Below are 19,411 nucleotides of genomic sequence, written 5' to 3'. Positions count from 1 at the left end.
CCCCCATCAAACGCCTGTTGTTGGCTTGCACCCAGCTTACCAAATGATCCAGATCACTCTGTATCAGTGACCTGTCCGTTTCATTATATACCACTCCAAGTCTTTGGTTCATCTGCAAACTTTATCTGTAATTATTTTATGTTTTCTTCCAGATCATTTATAAAAATGTTTAATAAAGTAGGGCCAAGAAGAGATCCCTGCAGGACTTTACTAAAAACACATCTGCTTAATGATGATTTCCTGTGGCGGTTCAATGACAAGACAGCACACAGCTTTTAGCAAGCAAGCAGGCTGGTCTCTGCTAACGGGCTTCCCCCGTCAGCTTTCCACCTTCCCCTTTATTCTCTCTCTCCCCCCGCGCATTACATTCTCCAACAGATAAAAGGAATACACTGGCTTTATTTAACATTCTTATTTACCAATTTCTATCTACCGCATTCCTTGCTCTCGGGCCTTGAGCCCAGTCCTGAGAGGCTTCCCACGGTTCATATCATCTTGGCGAGATTCCAAGGTTGATGCCCTTGGATGGAGCAGTGTGTGCACTACTCCTACACAACACTCCGGGTGTGCCCTGAATGTTGCCAAGCGCATAAACCTTTATGAATCCTACATCCCCTCCTTTTTTGTTTATTTGTGCTCGGCCATCTCATGGTAGCCATCAATTTGCATTTGCAAGCCAATTAACTCGTGGACAGACAAGGTCATAACTCGTGGAGCCTGCCAGGGCGGGTCTCGACAAAGCCTTAACAAAAAGGAATACATTGTACACAGCAGCAGCAAAAAATAAGCTTAAGAAGGTAAAGTGTAATTGGCCGGGCCCCAATTAGCCATGCTAGAGTACTGGGAAGAGAGGTTCGAGTAAGCAGCGAGCATCATCTCATTCCCAATTTCCTCAGGGTAATGACATACTGAAATAAGGCACGTACCTAACAATTCTTCAGCTGCTACAAAATCAAATAAACAAAAGTGGGTAACATTTGCTATTGAAGCCAATCTTTCCCATAGGTTATATGTCATTCGGGCCTGTAACGGAGGAAGCGCTCCCGAGTCAACCCCTCCAGGAAATAGCAGGCACAAAAGGCATACAATCAATACAGAATTAGCAGTAATTTGGGCGAGAGTTGCCACAAACCAAGTCTCAGGAGTCTCTGGCTGTTGGTTTGCTGCCAGTCTTCATTGAGCCGCGGCGACCAATGCTTTTACTGCTCCCCATGTCACGGGCTGGCTTGGGACGCTATGCCTCTTCCGTTTCCGTCCCGCTGTTGTCGACCCGGGAGGCACCGCATTCTCCTCCAAGGTCAGCTGAAACTCCGGTATGGGGTTCGACAGCCCCTGGTGCCACGCCATGCTGTTTCAGTGCCGGTCGCACACACCGGCTGGAACCCACAACGGTCCTGCAGGGAGAAACACAGCAGCATATCCCCGACTCCAAGTAATTAAAGGCACTGGGCCCAACCATTGCGGATCGGGCAGCGACGGTAATAGACATGGGGTCTTTCCAATACCTCGGATTTGTGAAAATGCCGATCCGCGGGGGTCTGCTGATCTGCGTTCAGCGTTAAATTATTTAAAGTAAACAAAAGGATATGCAGTTGTTGCTGAATGTCTCCTAAGATTCGGAGACGCAGCTCCCCTTGTTTTAATTGTTTGTCGAGCAAGATTTTTAGCGTGCGATTTGCACGTTCAACAATAGCTTGGCCTGTGGAATTATAAGGGATCCCGTGTTTGAGACGGACGTCCCATTGGGCACAAAAGGTGAAAAGTGCTGTGGAGCAATAGGCTGGGGCATTATCCGTTTTTTTCTGGCTCGGGTGACCCATAACAGCAAAACAGGCTAGCAAATGGTGAATAACTTTGGGAGTCGCTTCCCCATGCTGTGGGGTCGCCCAAAGGAATCCCAAATAGGTATCAATAAAAACATGTAAAAACGAATAGGGGCAGAATTGTGGCACGTGAGTGACATCCATTTGCCACAGCTGATTCGCTGCGGTACCTCTAGGGTTAACGTCATAAAAACAGGTAGGGGCAGCAGCGGCACAGTGGGGGCAGGAACGAACAATAGAACGTGCATGATCAGCAGGAATGTGAAACTGTCGGGCCAAGACAGAGGCAGACTAATGAAAAAAGGCATGGCTTTCAATGGGGTCAGAAAAAAGGGAATTTACCTGACCACGTAACGCGCGATCGGCGCGCGCATTGCCTTCAGTGAGTAGCCCAGGCAGAGGGGTATGACTGCGAATATGAGCAACAAAATAAGGGAAATTACGAGTGGTGATGAGATACTGTAAGGACAGAAACAGGCAAAGGAGGTCCGCATCGACCTGAGGGGTAATAAGGGCAAGGGGTAAATAATCAATTACCTGATAAACGTAATGCGTGTCCACAATCAAATTAAAGGGACAATCAGCAAAAAGTTGAAAGGCCAAAATAACAGCAGCTAGTTCCAAGGACTAGTAAAGCTCTCCAAGCGCTGTGCATGCAAATATTGTTGTACAAGTGAATGAAGCGCTTTCAGCTTTTCTAGAGGGAGGGGCCATGGTCAATCCATACGGGCTCTAAGGATTGCCATACCAATGGTAATGCGGATGGCAAGGTGGGTGAGGGAGGATTTTGGGCCATTATATATTAATATCGAGGGTGGTGTCCAGCTTTGTAAGTAAATCACGGCCCCAAATATTGAGGTGGACAGGGAGTACAAAAGGGCGGATTGTAGCAAGGGCACGGCCTCCCGGTTTAGAGACCGTGACCCAAGACAAACTTTGGCGCCCGGGTTTGCTACCCCCGATCCCCCACAACTCTTTAGAAGGAACTGTTGGCCAACCGACCGGCCACTCCGGATCATGAATCACCGTAACGTCAGCTCCAGTGTCCACCAACCCTGTAAAAGGAACATTATTTAAGAGAAGTGTTAACTGAGGTTTCGAGGGGCAGACCAACATTGTCAGAGCAACAAGTGGAGAGGACGTGTTGTGAGACGGCAACTGAGACAGCGTAGATCCAAAGCCGCCTCCGCCCCGGGTTCGATCCTCTGCGGCTGGCACCTGATAGGGGACTAAAATCAATTGTGCAATTGACCGTCCACGTGGGAGCAACTGTGGAAGATGGGTCCATACCTGAACCTTAATAACGCCGGTGTAATCGGCGTCAATGACCCCGGGGATGACAAAAAAACCCTGTTTCCCAGCGTGTGAGCGAGGGAGAACCAGACCCACAAATCCGGCAGGGAGAGGTCCCGTCACCTGTGTAGGTATGGCGCAAACCTCCCCCAGCAACTGAAAATCAGCGTCCTCCTGCATAAGCAAATCAAGCCCTGCACTTCGGCAGTCGCCGCCCTCATGGAGTCTATGGATTGTAAGGCAGAGGAACAGTTGTCTGAGTGGGAAACACCCCCGTTTGGCCCTGGGTTCGGGGGGGACCCGTCGTGCGGTTTCCCGACCCGCTACGACACTGATTAGCCCAGTGATAGCCCTTCCGACACTTGGGGCACTCCTTTGAGGGGCGAGCGGGTGCCGTCGATGAGCGGCACTCCCGCTGAAAGTGACCCTCCTTACCACAGCGGTAACAACGCTTCCCCTCCTTCCTGCTTTTCCGCAGGGCGGCGGCCAGAACTCCAGCTTTATGTGCTTGGGTTCCGATGTTTTGGCACGCCCGCAGCATGTCCGACAGCTCTAAAATTCCAGAGGCTTGTGCAGCCTGGAGAGCACGGCGGCAATCCTCGTTCGCATTTTCAACCGCCATTTTTAGCAGGATCTCCTGAGCTGCCGCAGGGTTATCCACCTGTCGGAGGATAGCCTCCTGCAATCTGTTGGTAAAATCCATAAAGGACTCTGATGCACCCTGACGGATACTGGCAAAGCTTTTGGTAGGCCTGCCGAATCCGGGACCTTCCGGAAAGCATGCTGGGCGCAGGCGGAAATAATGGGGAAGACGGCCTGAGGGAGTTGAGACTGCAGCTGAACGGTAGCAAACTGGCCCTCCCCTGCCAACTGCTCATAAATGATACCTTGCTCTCTATAAACCTGGGCCTGGCGTTCCGCCATCTGCCGATACTCACTAAGCCAAATAACATACTGACTAGGTGTCAGCATCATGCGCAACAGCGCCTTCCAATCTTCAGGGATCAGGGAGTACCCACTACCTAGCCCTTCAATGAGACCACGCACATACGTGCTAGTCAGGCCGAACTCGCGAATCGCTTTCTTTACCTCTCTGATCACCGAGTAAGGCAAACTGACCCAGTTTGCAACCTGGTTGCCCTGGCCATCATCCTGCCAGGTCACCGGACAAACTGAGACCAGATCAGCCAGCTCCTCTACTGTAATATCTGAGCGAGTCCTCGCTGCGTGAACCATTTGTTGCACCAGCGAAAGCCCCTGAGCAGATGCAGACGACCCCCCGGGGGGCTCCGGAGCATGGGGCCCCACGAGCGGAGGGCGATCACACACCGGCTCCGGTGGGGAAGGCCAGGGAGGCGGTGGTAATAGAGGCACTGGGGGCGAAGGAGGGGGAGGGATGGTTGCAGGAGCGGACGGGGGTGGCGGGATCGGCAGCCCCTCTGTTGGCGCGGGAGAGGGTCTTTCTGAGGCGACACACTGTTTCGCATTGTCAGGAGGGGGGATGGCTGCAGGAGCGGACGGGCGTGGCGAGATCACCAGCCTCGCGAGGGAGGGCCTGTCCGAGGCGACACGCTGTATCGCGTCGCGGCAGAGGTGCCAGGCATGTAAAGCCTGCACGGGCGCCCGAGGCTCTTCATGCAATGTCTGGCCCAACCGCTCCCAGTCCGCTAGCTTAAGGGTTCCGGCTTCAGGGTACCATGGGCACTGGGCACTCACCTCCTGTAGCAGGAGAGTGAGTTCTCGAGTGGGGCAGTCATGCTGAGCCTTACGCAGCAAATACTGTAGCTCATTGCGGTGTTGCACTTGCAAAGCAGAGAGGGAGCTTCCCATACTTACCACAATGAAAAATACTCACCGGGATCCACGAAGCGGGTGAGTGATGCGTCTGAAACCCTTGCCGGGCGAGGTGAGTGCTGAGGGCCCCATGTTTGGGCGCCAGTTGTGGCGGTTCAATGGCAAGACAGCACACAGCTTTTAGCAAGCAAGCAGGCTGGTCTCTGCTAACGGGCTTCCCCCTGTCAGCTTTCCACCTTCCCCTTTATTCTCTCTCTCCCCCCGCGCATTACATTCTCCAACAGATAAAAGGAATACACTGGCTTTGTTTAACATTCTTATTTACCAATTTCTATCTACCGCATTCCTTGCTCTCGGGCCTTGAGCCCAGTCCTGAGAGGCTTCCCACGGTTCATATCATCTTGGCGAGATTCCAAGGTTGATGCCCTTGGATGGAGCAGTGTGTGCACTACTCCTACACAACACTCCGGGTGTGCCCTGAATGTTGCCAAGCGCATAAACCTTTATGAATCCTACAATTTCCCATTTACGTTTGCATTTTGAGACCTATCAGTTAGCTGGTTTTTAATTCAGTTAATGTGAGCCTTATTGATTTTGTGTCATTCTAGTTTCTTAATCAAAATGTCATGAAGTACCAAGTCAAATGCCTTACAGAAATCTAAATATATTACATTAATACTATTATCTTTATTAATCAAATTTGTAATCTCATCAAAACAAATACCAATTTTGTTTGACAAGATCTATTTTCCATAAACTCATTTTGATTGGTATTAATTATATTATCCGCCTCTAATTCTTTGCTAACTGAGCCCCATATCAGCCATTCCATTTTCCCCCCTGAAATTGATGTTAGGTTGACAGACCTATAATGACCCAGGTCATCCCATTTACCCTTTTAAAATACTGGCACAACATTAGCTTTCTTCCAGTCCTCTGGAAGTTCTCCAGTGTTCCAAGACTTATTAAAATATCAACATCAATGGTCCAGAGAACTCTTTGGTCAGCCTTTTAAAAACTCTAGGATGCAAATTATCCAAACTTGCTGATTTGGAATGTCTAACTTGGGTCACTGCTATTTAACATGCTCCTGAGTTACTGCTCTCGTGGTCTTTTTTCATCCCAGAGCTTCCTTGTGAAAACTGGGAGCAGTACACTCTTTCCTGTTCATGGCTTGTTCCTCTAAGCCCAGCCTGGTCACGATGTCCTGCCATATAATTGGTGGTCAGCCTCTAGGTCAGATTTTTCAGGATCCCAACCCAGGCAGAGAGGACTAATGGTCAGAGTAGGGGGAAACCTGAGGCAGTGAGCAGCACAGGAGGGCATAATCAGATTCAATGCCAGGTTTGATACCAAGGGTCAGAGTCCAAGTCAGGTTTCAGGGTCCTAGTCAGACGGCAAAGTCCAAATCAAGCTGAGGTAGAAACCCCAAGTTCAGGAGCAAGGAATGGCCAGGTCAGCTATAGAGAATCCACACTGTTCCCTGGACACATTGTGCAACACCCCCTAGATTTATATAGTGTGCGGAGCCAATCAGGAGGCAGGGAACTGCTGTCTGTAAGACCCCTACTGCTAGTGGCAGCATGAAGATGCCAGCTATGTGGGAGCTCTGCAGTTCTTGGTTCTAGGCCCGTCTGGCTTTACATTACCCATCCCACAAGCACACCCTGCTGTCCTGGGTTTGTTTGGTTAGGCTGCCTAGAAGGCTGCCATGAGGTCAGAGGCATGGACTTGGGGTGCAGGCTCCCAGCATTGCTCTTCTGGGTCGTAGCTTCACAGTCCACAAGATATCAGAGGGAGCCATGCCTGATTTTTTGAGTCCAGTATCTTGTGGACCTGACACTCATCGTCTCAATGGATCCACACCAGAGGGGGCAGTGGTTGGCTCTCTGAACGAAAGGGTTGTTGATGTAGGGTTTTAGCAAGGATATATGAAATACTGGTGTATTTTGAGGGATGTGGCTAACTGAAGCTTCATGGTTACTGGGTTGATTACCTGGTTGATGGGCTATAGCCTGAGGTGTCATTGGTTCAGTTTATGACACGGCCAGTTGGTGCAGCAGTTTTGGGCTGAGAGTCACACTTGTTGCCTGATGTGAATGCTGGGCCTCCCTAGCACTGACAGTGAGTGTATTGCTTGTAGCCCACCTTGGCCTTGTGCAGGGAGGTTCTTCTTGAGTTCTTCTTGGACCTCATGAGTCTATGGCTGTGGGATTAGTGGAGTTGACAGGTGTGGCTAGGTGGAAACGGGGCTGAAAGCCACAATGGGCATAGAATGGACTCTGCCTAGTGGAGACATGGTTGGCATTGTTGTAAACAAACTCTGCTTGGGGTAGGAGGCTCGACTAGTTGACCTGGTGGAAGTTCGTGAAGCAGTGCGGGTATTGTTCTAATACTTGATTAGCTCATTTGGATTGACCGTCAGTATGTGGGTGATAGGTGGTGGATGTGTAAGTGCAGATGATAGAATAATATTGTTAGTACTCTGATTTTATAAATTTGCACGTTGGCACCAAACGTAATGTTTTTGTCAGTCCATTTCATCAATTTCTTTGCAGCACTTGTAGCTAAGGCACCACACCTTTCCACCTCAGTTTTGAGGGAACCGTTGGCTTTGTTCAAGCTTCCTAGTACCCATAAGATTTTACTTGTTCTGTGGCTTCACAGCTGCTGCATTTTCACACTTAATCTATTGTCCCTTTTCCAAGGTGCAAACACGTTGTCTTCTTGGCATTTACTGCAACTCCAGGTCAACTACACCAATTTTCCAGGGTAATGAAGAGTATCATAATTAATTCACATGGGTCTGTCAGTTGTACTATGTCAGTTGCATAAGCTAAGGAGCTTCATGCTAGATCATCCAATGTCATGCCCTCAAACGTATCTAATGTTTTTAATGTCTACTTTAAATACATGATGAAAAGCGAAGGTGATTCCATCCCCCCTTGTCTTTGACTTGAATCAGTTGCTTAATTTTCCACCAATTCTTGCAGCATTGTAAGTGTTGTCATATATAACGATGATCTAATCTGCAATTCCATATGATTTTGCTACTTTCCATAATGCTTCCACCCAATCAGAATCCGATACCTTTTGAAGTCGAAAATGGCAAACACGTTTAATCCTCATTTTCACTTTTCCCATCAACTGTTGAGTGTGAATATCTGTTCAATGCAACTTCAGCCTGGTCTAACGTTACACTGTTCGTCACCTACTGCTTGACTACTTACTGCCTTTTCTGCATTATTATTGACAATTCTACCATTTCCAACCAGTATCTTTTTTAGGATTCTTTTTGTTCCTAAAAGAACAAAACTTCCTACTGTCCTTTTAAAAACTTCCTACTGTCCTTAACTCTGCTGACCATTGATTTCTCAATGTCCTTTCTCATGTCCTTTTGCTTCTCTTATCAATTTTATACAATTCCTAGCTTCAACATTGCCTTTTTTCCATTTGTGTTCATATGGAGGAGAAGTGAAAGCAGGAGAAGTGAAAGCAGATTATAGATATATAATCACTTCTCCTCTATAGCAGGTTGTTTTTTTAATCAGCATATAATCTTCTTTCTTGATTGTGGGATTGTGAATTTGGGGGTATTTAGTAACATATTCTTAAATAGTTCCCAATGTTCTGCTGTTTATGCTCATCCCGCTCGGTCCACTACCTACCTTCTCTCCCTACTCCATAGCTGAAAATCTTGCTGGATTTCTCTGTATAAAATTGGCCTGGGCAAATCTGAGTTGTGACCATGAGTGAACAGCTTAATTTTGCTCCTTTGAGCACTCGGTTTAATTGTGTTTGCATTATGATTGCTTTGAAAATACTTGATTTATTTAGTTTGTTATACTCCAGAGTAGAGCTAGTTGGAAATGATCATTGTGTTGCAAAATGTCTATTAGCTGAAAGTGAAACATTTCACAGAAGTGAGTACATTTTGTCAAAAGTTTATTTGAAAAGAAAAATTGAAATGTTTTGATTTTTCAAAACAGAAGGTTTCAATTTTCCATTTCAAAATGACCTTTTATTTCAAAATTTAAAATTTAATATTATATAATATAAAAAGGTGAAATCAGAACAAAAGTTTATATTTGATGAGAAATGGAAAAATTTGATTGACACGAACTGAATTGTTCTGGGGATTTTCAGTTGGATGGAAAATTTTAAATCTTTTTTTTTCATTATATTTCTGAATGGAAAAACATTTTGAAATCATGGAAATCCCCACTACACAAAAAAGCAGTTCCCAGCCAGCCCTAATCACCAGGAGTTGACTAACAGGTTTGAACTCCTGGGTCCTGATCTTCTGCTGTAGCTGATAAGAATATTGCACAGGAGAGGTGTGTAGAAAAATGGCTTTATGCAACATAGTTTGGCTGTGTGATTGTCTGATCCCCATAGGGGAAGTACTTGAACTTGTTATCTCTATATGATACTAGCTGCGTGAGAGCTGCAAAAGTGAGCTTTTCTACATTGTAGCCTGTTGCTTCTTCCAAACTTGGGATTCATTCCCATGTGGGGTTTATAATGTTAAATTAAAGGGTTAAGTTAAATGTAAATCTTAAATTTTAACCCAGGTTATTTTGATGGATTTTATTTTTATTATACTAGTTAGAGGTGTACACTTATTGAGTTTTCTATTACATCTCCCAGGGCAAGATTGTTCTTTAGAGAATCTTTCTAGAATGTTTTCCAGACAAGTTTTATATGTCTCGAATGTTGGGGCTTTTGCAGCTTCCGCTGGAAGATTAGTCTGCTGTTTCATGGATCAAGCAGTTAAGATTTTGTCCCCCCAGTATTCATCCTACTAGTTTTATCTCATTAGTCTTAGTTGTTGTAGCCACCCTCTCACCCTGATTATAACATCAAATATTTGTTGGTAGTTCACTGCTAACGTATGTTGTTCGGAGAGCATTGGACTGGGTGTTAAGAATTCAGGGTTCTGTTCCTGACTCTGCCATGGAGTTGTGTTGTGAACTTTACGTCAGACTTTGACTTCCAATGGGAGTGTTAAGGTATTTCTAAGAAAATGTCCCAATAATTTTTTAACATTACAGAACAATGTATTTTTCTCCTAACCTCATTCTCTGCAATGACTAAAACCTTTTGGCTGCAATTTTCCAAAAAATTCAGCCTGAGGCAGATACCTGGCATGGAAAATTTCAGCCCAAATGGTTAAAGTTTGGCAAAGTTATAAGCAACTGAAAACAGGATCTTACAATGGGAAGTGTTGGGCAATCATAATAATAGGCAGTACTATGAGCCCCACGTTTAATAAGGGCCAAAATCTGCTCTCCCTTACACTAGTGTAAAACAGGACTAAGTCAGTGGAGTTACACTAGCACAGGGATTCACAACTGTGGGGGTTGTGAGGTATCAGCCTGCACCCTCAAGCCCCGCTTCGCCTCTAGCATTTATAATAGTGTTAAATATAAAAAAGTACTTTTAATTTATAAGGGGGGGGTCGCACTCAGAGGCTTACTGTGTGAAATTGGTCACCAATACAAAAGTTTGAGAACCACTGATTTCTAGCACAACCCAGTGTAACTTAGAGGATAATTGGGCCCCTTGTGGATCTTCTTATAAGTTGTTTGGGAGAGAGTTTGTGAACTATTAGAGAGACCATCATTGAGGTAGAAGCTGACTTGTTAGACTAGATTTATGACTGCACCATTTAATACATGGCTTAGTATTATATGCGTGTCCATATACATTTGTAAAGTTATACAGATGCATTTGGCTTAATGGTGAAATCCTAGCGGATCTTAAACATAAAAAAGAAGCTTACAAGAAGTGGAAGGTTGGACATATGACCAGGGAAGAGTATAAAAATATTGCTCAGGCATGTAGGAATGAAATCAGGAGGGCCAAATCGCACCTGGAGCTGCAGCTAGCAAGAGATGTCAAGAATAACAAGAAGGGTTTCTTCAGGTATGTTGGCAACAAGAAGAAAGCCAAGGAAAGTGTGGGCCCCTTACTGAATGAGGGAGGCAACCTAGTGACAGAGGATGTGGAAAAAGCTAATGTGCTCAATGCTTTTTTTGCCTCTGTCTTCACTAACAAGGACAGCTCCCAGACTGCTGCGCTGCGCATCACAACATGGGGAGTAGATGGCCAGCCCTCAGTGGAGAAAGAGGTGGTTAGGGACTATTTAGAAAAGCTGGACGTGCACAAGTCCATGGGGCCGGACGAGTTGCATCCGAGAGTGCTAAAGGAATTGGCGAATGTGATTGCAGAGCCATTGGCCATTATCTTTGAAAACTCGTGGCGAACGGGGGAAGTCCCGGATGACTGGAAAAAGGCTAATGTAGTGCCAATCTTTAAAAAAGGGAAGAAGGAGGATCCTGGGAACTACAGGCCAGTGAGCCTCACCTCAGTCCCCAGAAAAATCATGGAGCAGGTCCTCAAGGAATCAATCCTGAAGCACTTACATGAGAGGAAAGTGATCAGGAACAGTCAGCATGGATTCACCAAGGGTAGGTCATGCCTGATCTAATCGCCTTCTATGATGAGATTACTGGTTCTGTGGATGAAGGGAAAGCAGTGGATGTATTGTTTCTTGACTTTAGCAAAGCTTTTGACACGGTCTCCCACAGTATTCTTGTCAGCAAGTTAAAGAAGTATGGGCTGGATGAATGCACTATAAGGTGGGTAGAAAGTTGGCTAGATTGTCGGGCTCAACGGGTAGTGATCAATGGCTCCATGTCTAGTTGGCAGCCGGTGTCAAGTGGAGTGCCCCAGGGGTCGGTCCTGTGGCCGGTTTTGTTCAATATCTTCATAAATGATCTGGAGGATGGTGTGGATTGCACTCTCAGCAAATTTGCGGATGATACTAAACTGGGAGGAGTGGTAGATACACTGGAGGGCAGGGATAGGATACAGAGGGACCTAGACAAATTGGAGGATTGGGCCAAAAGAAACCTGATGAGGTTCAATAAGGATAAGTGCAGGGTCCTGCACTTAGGACGGAAGAACCCAATGCACAGCTACAGACTAGGGACCGAATGGCTAGGCAGCAGTTCTGCGGAAAAGGACCTAGGGGTTACAGTGGACGAGAAGCTGGATATGAGTCAGCAGTGTGCCCTTGTTGCCAAGAAGGCCAATGGCATTTTGGGATGTATAAGTAGGGGCATAGCAAGCAGATCGAGAGATGTGATCATTCCCCTCTATTCGACATTGGTGAGGCCTCATCTGGAGTACTGTGTCCAGTTTTGGGCCCCACACTACAAGAAGGATGTGGAAAAATTGGAGAGAGTCCAGCAAAGGGCAACAAAAATGATTAGGGGTCTGGAACACATGACTTATGAGGAGAGGCTGAGGGAACTGGGATTGTTTAGTCTGCAGAAGAGAAAAATGAGGGGGGATTTGATAGCGGCTTTCAACTACCTGAGAGGTGGTTCCAGAGAGGATGGTTCTAGACTATTCTCAGTGGTAGAAGAGGACAGGACAAGGAGTAATGGTCTCAAGTTGCAGTGGGGGAGGTTTAGGTTGGATATTAGGAAAAACTTTTTCACTAGGAGGGTGGTGAAACACTGGAATGCGTTACCTAGGGAGGTGGTAGAATCTCCTTCCTTGGAAGTTTTTAAGGTCAGGCTTGACAAAGCCCTGGCTGGGATGATTTGATTGGGGATTGGTCCTGCTTTGAGCAGGGGGTTGGACTAGATGACCTCCTGAGGTCCCTGATATTCTATGGTTCTATGATTCTATGATTTTTTCAGGCATTTTTGGGCCACTCATGCAACATTAAGTAATTAGGCTGCATACAGAAAATTTAAAGTCCCCAGTGCTCTCTTCACAGCTACTTAATGTTAGAATGTATAAGATTCCTTGTGGTTGTACATTGTATTGTGTTAAACTTAACAAACTATTCAGGCAAGGCTAAGAGAACAGCAAATGCAAATGAGATAATTGAATACAGAAAGTCAGCCCTATCTTAACAAATAAATGACTGTATTTAATTGGGCTGAGATAAATAAAATCCTGTGGGATCAAACATTCTTGAAACAAGCCCAAGTTTCTTCCTTGAGAAAGTGTTTGGGATTGGGGAATAGAGTACATCTTGCACTAGTGCCAAAATTAGAGTGATTTTGTGTGTGCGCCAAGATGGCCAATATTAATACAGGCATTTTTGAGTAAAACTTGATCTTAGGATTTCTTAGCATTTGGTAAATACCTGATGCAGATTTCACTTGCATAAGATTTTAGTAATTTGACTCGATTTATCTTCCTATATGTCACATCCAGAAAAAAGACTAGATTTGTGATTACATGAAATGGCAACTGCCATGCTGCAGCATCTATTTTAAATATGGCCTCCCCACCCATCTCAACCCCAGTACTGTGTCCTAGCTTGATCCCAACACTGCTGTCAGTCCAGTTGCTTCCACTGCAACTCATTCCCATCCTCAGCACTGTTCAATGGAGATCATTCAACAGTTTCAAAACACATTACTAGAATTGTCACATCAAGAGTATTTCACGTGACACATATTTTAGATCCTATTTTGTGCACACCTTGACTGCAAGTTACTGCCCTGATCTATAGGGATGGCACTTTCAGCTTGTGGTATCGTGATGCGACAGACGGGATTGAATCCTCTATGCTTCATCATGAGGTTTTGTAATCACAAGAGTGTGCTGAAATTCAGTTTACGCCAGTATAAGAGCTCTTCTCTCATCTACACACCAGTCATTTTTCTAGAGAGAGAAACCTAGAGTCTTCGTAGAGCAGATAAAGACCTTCTAAAAAGAACATCTCTCTTTCTCTCTAATATGCACATATTGTGTGTATTATTTTTAATAAACACACAAAATCTAGTATCAAATTGCAAATAATGTCTTCCTCTTCCCTTGCTGACTGACTCTTGTCAAACCAGATAATACTCTTACAACTACAACTGTGGCAGCTGTATGCAACAACCACAGGTCAATTTCTCCAGCTTATTTCTGCAGGGCATTTACCTAGAGTTCACTACATATTTCTTTAATGTGTTTTTTTTTCTTGCAGGTGCCATATAAATTGGCTTGGTGTGGAATCTTATATACTGTACACTTGTAACTTTGCTATGCAAATTCTAACAGTGGTTACAAAAAATTGCATTCCTGCTGTAGCTAATGTGTTATAGTTTTTAATTTTAATGGTGAAAAGTGACCTTAAGCACTATATAACTATACATTCCTACAGATCTTTCCATTTTTATACCATTTAGTAAGTTTCTTCTAAAGTTTGTAATTGTGAAATATCTCTGCCAAATTAGTGCTCATATAACTTTCTATAGATTACAGTTTATCATTTTAAAAGGACAATTTCTTATACCCGGAGACCTTTTTCATCATCTTATACTAGTACTAAGCTATTTTGTGATGGTGAAGACAGTAAAAATTAGATGAAGATTAGTCCAATTTGCTGGTATTTTAATTGACATAGATTTGAATCCGTAATGTTTTCCATTAATAATTAAATACAGAGGCAGTTTTGGCAGGTGGGAACTGAGCTGTCCAGAGCTGTAGCTGTCAGCAGCTCCTGGTCCTGGCTTGAGCTGCTGCTTCTGTTGGAATAGTGAGATGTACTTCTGAAGGGGTTTGCCTAGTGTAACTGGAGGCAGTTCCTGCCTGGCCTAACTAGGATGGCCTCTGTGCCCACTTCAAAAGAGTTCCCATTGAAGTGGCAGCTAAGACTAGGAGCTACTCCACCACCTGGAGAGCTGTCAGGGGTAAGCTGCTTTTTAGATGGCTAACATCTGTTTGGTTTCTAGTTTGTTTTCCAAGATAATTTGAACTGTTCTTATCTCATACCATATCTTGGTTTATATATGTTGTTCATTTATTATTGCAGTATGTTCATTCTCAATCGTCTCTCAATAGTTGTTGTTCATATATTTTCCTTGAAATGATCAATAAAAATTCAGAAAACTAATTGGCATGTTGGCTTCTGCTAGAAATGTAATATTATGTGTTTACCATTATAATGTAGCTTCTAAAGTACATAAATATTTACTGGTTACAGAAAAATACCAAGGACTGCTAAATCCAGCATATCAAATGAAATCTTTTTTATTTGTTTCTCGTTACTAACAGATATTCAAGAGTTTTATGAAGTGACATTGCTAAACTCCCAAAAAAGCTGTGAGCAAAAAACAGAAGAAGCAAATCAAGTTGCAGAGAAATGGGAGAAGACGAAATCTTCTGCCACAGGCCATGCAAGTCTGCAGAAAAACCAAGAGGTACCATAATAGATGAATAGTTACAAGTATATATAATGAAATTGACGGCTCAGGTGTTGGAAAATGTCATGTGGTGGCCTTCTAATTCAGGAAGGGTGGTTTGTGGTTGAGATACTACTATACTGAGACTCAGGAGATCTGTCTTCAATTCCTGACTCTGACACAGACATTCTCTGTCACCTTGCACAAGTCACTTAATCTCAGTGTGCTTCAGCTCCCCTGTGAAACGGGGAGTGCAGTGCTTCCTTTTCTCGACCCTTTGTCTGTCTTGTCTGATATTTTGTGTTTGATTTTATCAAGTGGGTGGTCCTCAAGGAGAATAAGGGACCTAATTCTACTCATAAAGGGTGAACCCTTTTAGCTCATGTGCTAGTGGCCTGTGTTGTTTGAATATGAAATACCACCGTTCCAGTCTTAGCTCTGTAAGAGTATGTAAGAATTGTCTAAAAGTTGCTATCAAAACTTTTATACATGTGTGCCTAAAATTAGACCTGATCTTTTTGAGGTGTTTGCCACCCACAACTCCCACTGAACTCAAGCTCAGCCCTGGGAATATCAAGCACCATAGATGACAAAATCTAGGCACCAAAGTCTGCAGCTGGTGGAAGGATTTGAATCTGTTCTTTACTATGCCTGGTTCAATTCTATCCCTGGTCAATAGTGACCAAAGACTGCTAGGCAGCCTGCGTGAACTAAACTGATAGATTTTCCTGGTGGACTCTACCACAAAAACTAGTGAATTATATTCACCTCAGCAGAGAGGCCACGGATTCAGTAGACATGGAGTCCAAACTGCTCTGTCTTATCTCCAGGCCAAGATCAAGGCACACGAACAAAGGACACTGGGTAGACATTTGCATTGTCACAGTATAAACTGTGAAAAAAGAGAAGATTTTAGTTTTCAACGCTGTCAATCCAGCACCTTCCATGAGCTGCAAATTCACTTGTAAGAACAAATCTGAAATAAAATAAAAACTCAGAAACATATCACAGTTCCACATGGCATTTCTTATTGGATTGTTCCAAAAACTAGGTTGGAACTATAGATGGCTAACAGGATCTCTAAAGGAATAAAAAATTTGATGGTAGAAATTAATAAGGAAAGAAGCATTCAGAATTAATGAAAGACACATTCAGATTTTGAGCAAAACCACAGCAATTTATATTCCACAAACCAGAAAGAGACAGTGTAGGCAGCCTATTTACAGGCAACCCTTTCAACTGCTACAGTCTTCTTACCTTTATCAGAGACAACCTGATCCATCCAGGAAGAAACAATGGTTTTGGAGACAGCATTCTTCTTCTTCCATGAATTTTCCTTCTGCTACTTCATCTCTTCATCAACCTGTCAAGAATATTGAACCATTTTTAGTGGATTCATGCTTTGTGCCTATCCCATTTGGCCAGTGTTTAAAAATTTTCCAACATTCCTGGGGAAACATATCTGTGGACAGACGGATTTTAGACATAATTCATTCAAGTTATATCATACAATTTCAGGTGATCATAGAATCATAGGACATTAGGGTTGGAAGGGACCTCAGGAGGTCATCTAGTCCAATCCCCTGCTCAAAGCAGGACCAACACCAACTAAATCATCCCAGCCAGGGCTTTGACAAGCAGGGCCTTAAAAACCTCTAAGGATGGAGATTCCACCACTCCCTAGGTAACCCTTTCCAGTGCTTCACCACCCTCCTAGTGAAATAGTGTTTCCTAATATCCAACCTAGACCTCCCCCACTGCAACTTGAGACCATTGCTTCTTGTTCTGTCATCTGCCACCACTGAGAACAGTCTAGCTCCATCCTCTTTGGAACCCCCCTTCAGGTAGTTGGAGGCTGCTATCAAATCCTCCCTCACTGTTCTCTTCTGCAGACTAAACAATCCCAGTTCCCTCAGCCTCTCCTCATAAGTCATGTGTTCCAGCCCCCTAATCATTTTCGTTGCCCTCCGCTGGACTTTCTCCAGTTTGTCCACATCCCTTCTGTAGTGTGGGGGATCAAAACTGGATGCACTACTCCAGGTGTGGCCTCACCAGTACCAAATAGAGGGGAATAATCACTTCCCTCGATCTGCTGGCAATGTTCCTATAAACAGCCCAATATGCCATTGGCCTTCTTGGCAACAAGGGCACACTGCTGACTCATATCCAGCTTCTCGTCCACTGTAATTCCCAGGTACTTTTCTGCAGAACTGCCGCTTAGCCAGTCAGTCCGCAGCCTGGAGCGGTGCATGGGATTCTTCCTTCTTAAGTGCAGGACTCTGCACTTGTCCTTGTTGAATCTCATCAGATTTCTTTTGGCCCAATCCTCTAATTTGTCTAGGCCCCTCTGTATCCTATCCCTACCCTCCAGCATATCTACCACTCCTCCCAGTTTAGTGTCATCTGCAAACTTGCTGAGGGTGCATTTCATGCCATCCTCCAGATCATTAATGAAGATATTGAACAAAACCGGCCCCTGGACCGACCCTTGGGGCACTCCGCTTGATACCGTCTGCCAACTCGACATGGAGCCATTGATCACTACCCATTGAGCCTGATGATCTAGCCAGCTTTCTATCCACCTTATAGTCCCTGTATATTTGATTTGATTTGACAAGTTTGATTGTCCCTGTAGCACAGCATGAAAAGACTATGCGTGCATAGGGTACATCATGGAGCAGATTCTTGCAGCATATTGAATTGGAACCACTCACAATGAATGTGGAAAGCTGATCATCATAAATTGATCTCACACATACAAAATCCACATTCAGCTCAGCAATGAACTAACATCTGCTCTGAAGTTGTCCCCATAGAGTCTTGCTCTTAAAGTTAATTTAATTCCTGTTGCTGCATGCATTTCTGATGTTTAAAAAATCATTTTGCAAAGGAATCCAATTACAATATATGAAATGCATACTCCTATTTCCCACTTGTTTCAGGAATGCTTGCCATCCTTGCACTCAGCTGTTACAAACATTGAACTTACTTCTTTGTCCTTAGTCTAAGTGCCTACTTGTTAAAGTTTGCCATACTAAAACCCTTATTTAAGAATTCTTCTGCCTAGAATATTTATCAAACCATTAATTTATTTTGTGTCAGTAGCTTGTCTGAAAAACACAGAACCATCTGTATATGTTTATGAAATTTCAGTAGGTTTTCTTTTTTCATTTTTGTAACTCTCTAGAAACAACTTTCATTCCTATGGCTGGAGCTACTGGGAACTAAATCCGGTTCTATTTCAGCAATTACACTTAATCTGTTAGAGCAGGGGTCTCAAACTCAATTTACCTTAGGGCCAGTGCCAGTCCTCAAATCCTCCCTGTGGGCCAATAATGTCACTGAAGATGGTGTTCAGAAAAGAAAACTTTTATATTGTATTTTTTATTTCAAATTTGTTAGAAATAATAAAACTGGCATACAACTTCATACAATTCTTCACCTTCCAGAGAGTTTTTAGTGTTTGCCAGACACCTGGCAATGCTTCAGTTCTGTCAGTTTGTTGATGGTTGGCCTCAGTGACTGAGCAGTCAAAACCTTCAGGACTGCAGCAAGGTGTGCATCAGATAGTTGTGGTCAGTATTTTGACTTGTTTATATTCATTGTGGAAAAAAGTGACGCTGCCTCCATGGCTGCCTCTGCCTGGCAACTAATGATGGTATCTGTCTCTCTCAGCCAATGGGAGCTGTGGGGGGCGGCGCCTGCAGCAGACATTGCAGGCAGCATGGCTGCATGTGTCTCCCCTCCGCGGGCCACAGTGGGGAGGATCTCGGGCCGCAGATGGCCCATGGGCTGGGACTTTGAGACCCTTGTGTTAGAGTCATTAGATTAGACTATTCATAATATTTCATTAGGTTCAAAACATACAGTTTTGTATGTCTTTTCTTTACTAAATTTAACTCATGCAGCATATATTTGTCTGATCAAACACAGCGCAGATCTGTGTAGAGATTTGTCAGCACCACCAGTTGACTTGTAATACAATTTAACACAATGATCTCCTGCAGAAGGAAGCAATTGGGGAGGGGAGGGGATATACAGAATATTCAGTATTTTAGTTCTGTTTAACTCTTTTGAACTCGGGTTTTGTAGCTTCCATCATTTAATGTCCATTTATGTGTGATCATTCTGAATCCTGGCTTTGCAAGATTATGTGTTGTAGTATACTCTATGCAATAATATACAGATGTGCTTTATTCAGAGAGATGATTTTATATGCCTGCATCTGTCTTCTCACATTGCTTGGCTAAGATTCAGAAATTGGTATCTGCAAGCTTCTTTTTATTAAATCCTGATGTA

At 44.2% G+C, this 19,411-nt stretch overlaps 1 protein-coding gene across 9 annotated transcripts in view; it reads left to right on the top strand.

Annotated features, from left to right (window-relative positions):
• DLG2 (discs large MAGUK scaffold protein 2) overlaps positions 1–19,411 on the top strand; it is a 1,447,004-nt gene that overhangs the window by 184,463 nt on the left and 1,243,130 nt on the right. For all 9 annotated transcript variants that reach the window (XM_074955894.1, XM_074956046.1, XM_074955852.1 and 6 more), the window contains one exon: positions 14,985–15,130. In XM_074955894.1, coding sequence (XP_074811995.1) covers positions 14,985–15,130 — 146 coding nt within the window. The remainder of the gene's footprint in view (positions 1–14,984; positions 15,131–19,411) is intronic.

This window comes from Natator depressus, chromosome 1 (assembly GCF_965152275.1).
Source record: "Natator depressus isolate rNatDep1 chromosome 1, rNatDep2.hap1, whole genome shotgun sequence".
Taxonomy (NCBI): domain Eukaryota; kingdom Metazoa; phylum Chordata; order Testudines; family Cheloniidae; genus Natator; species Natator depressus.
Note: the sequence above shows the minus strand (reverse complement) of the source record. Positions and strands in the feature narration are given on the sequence as shown.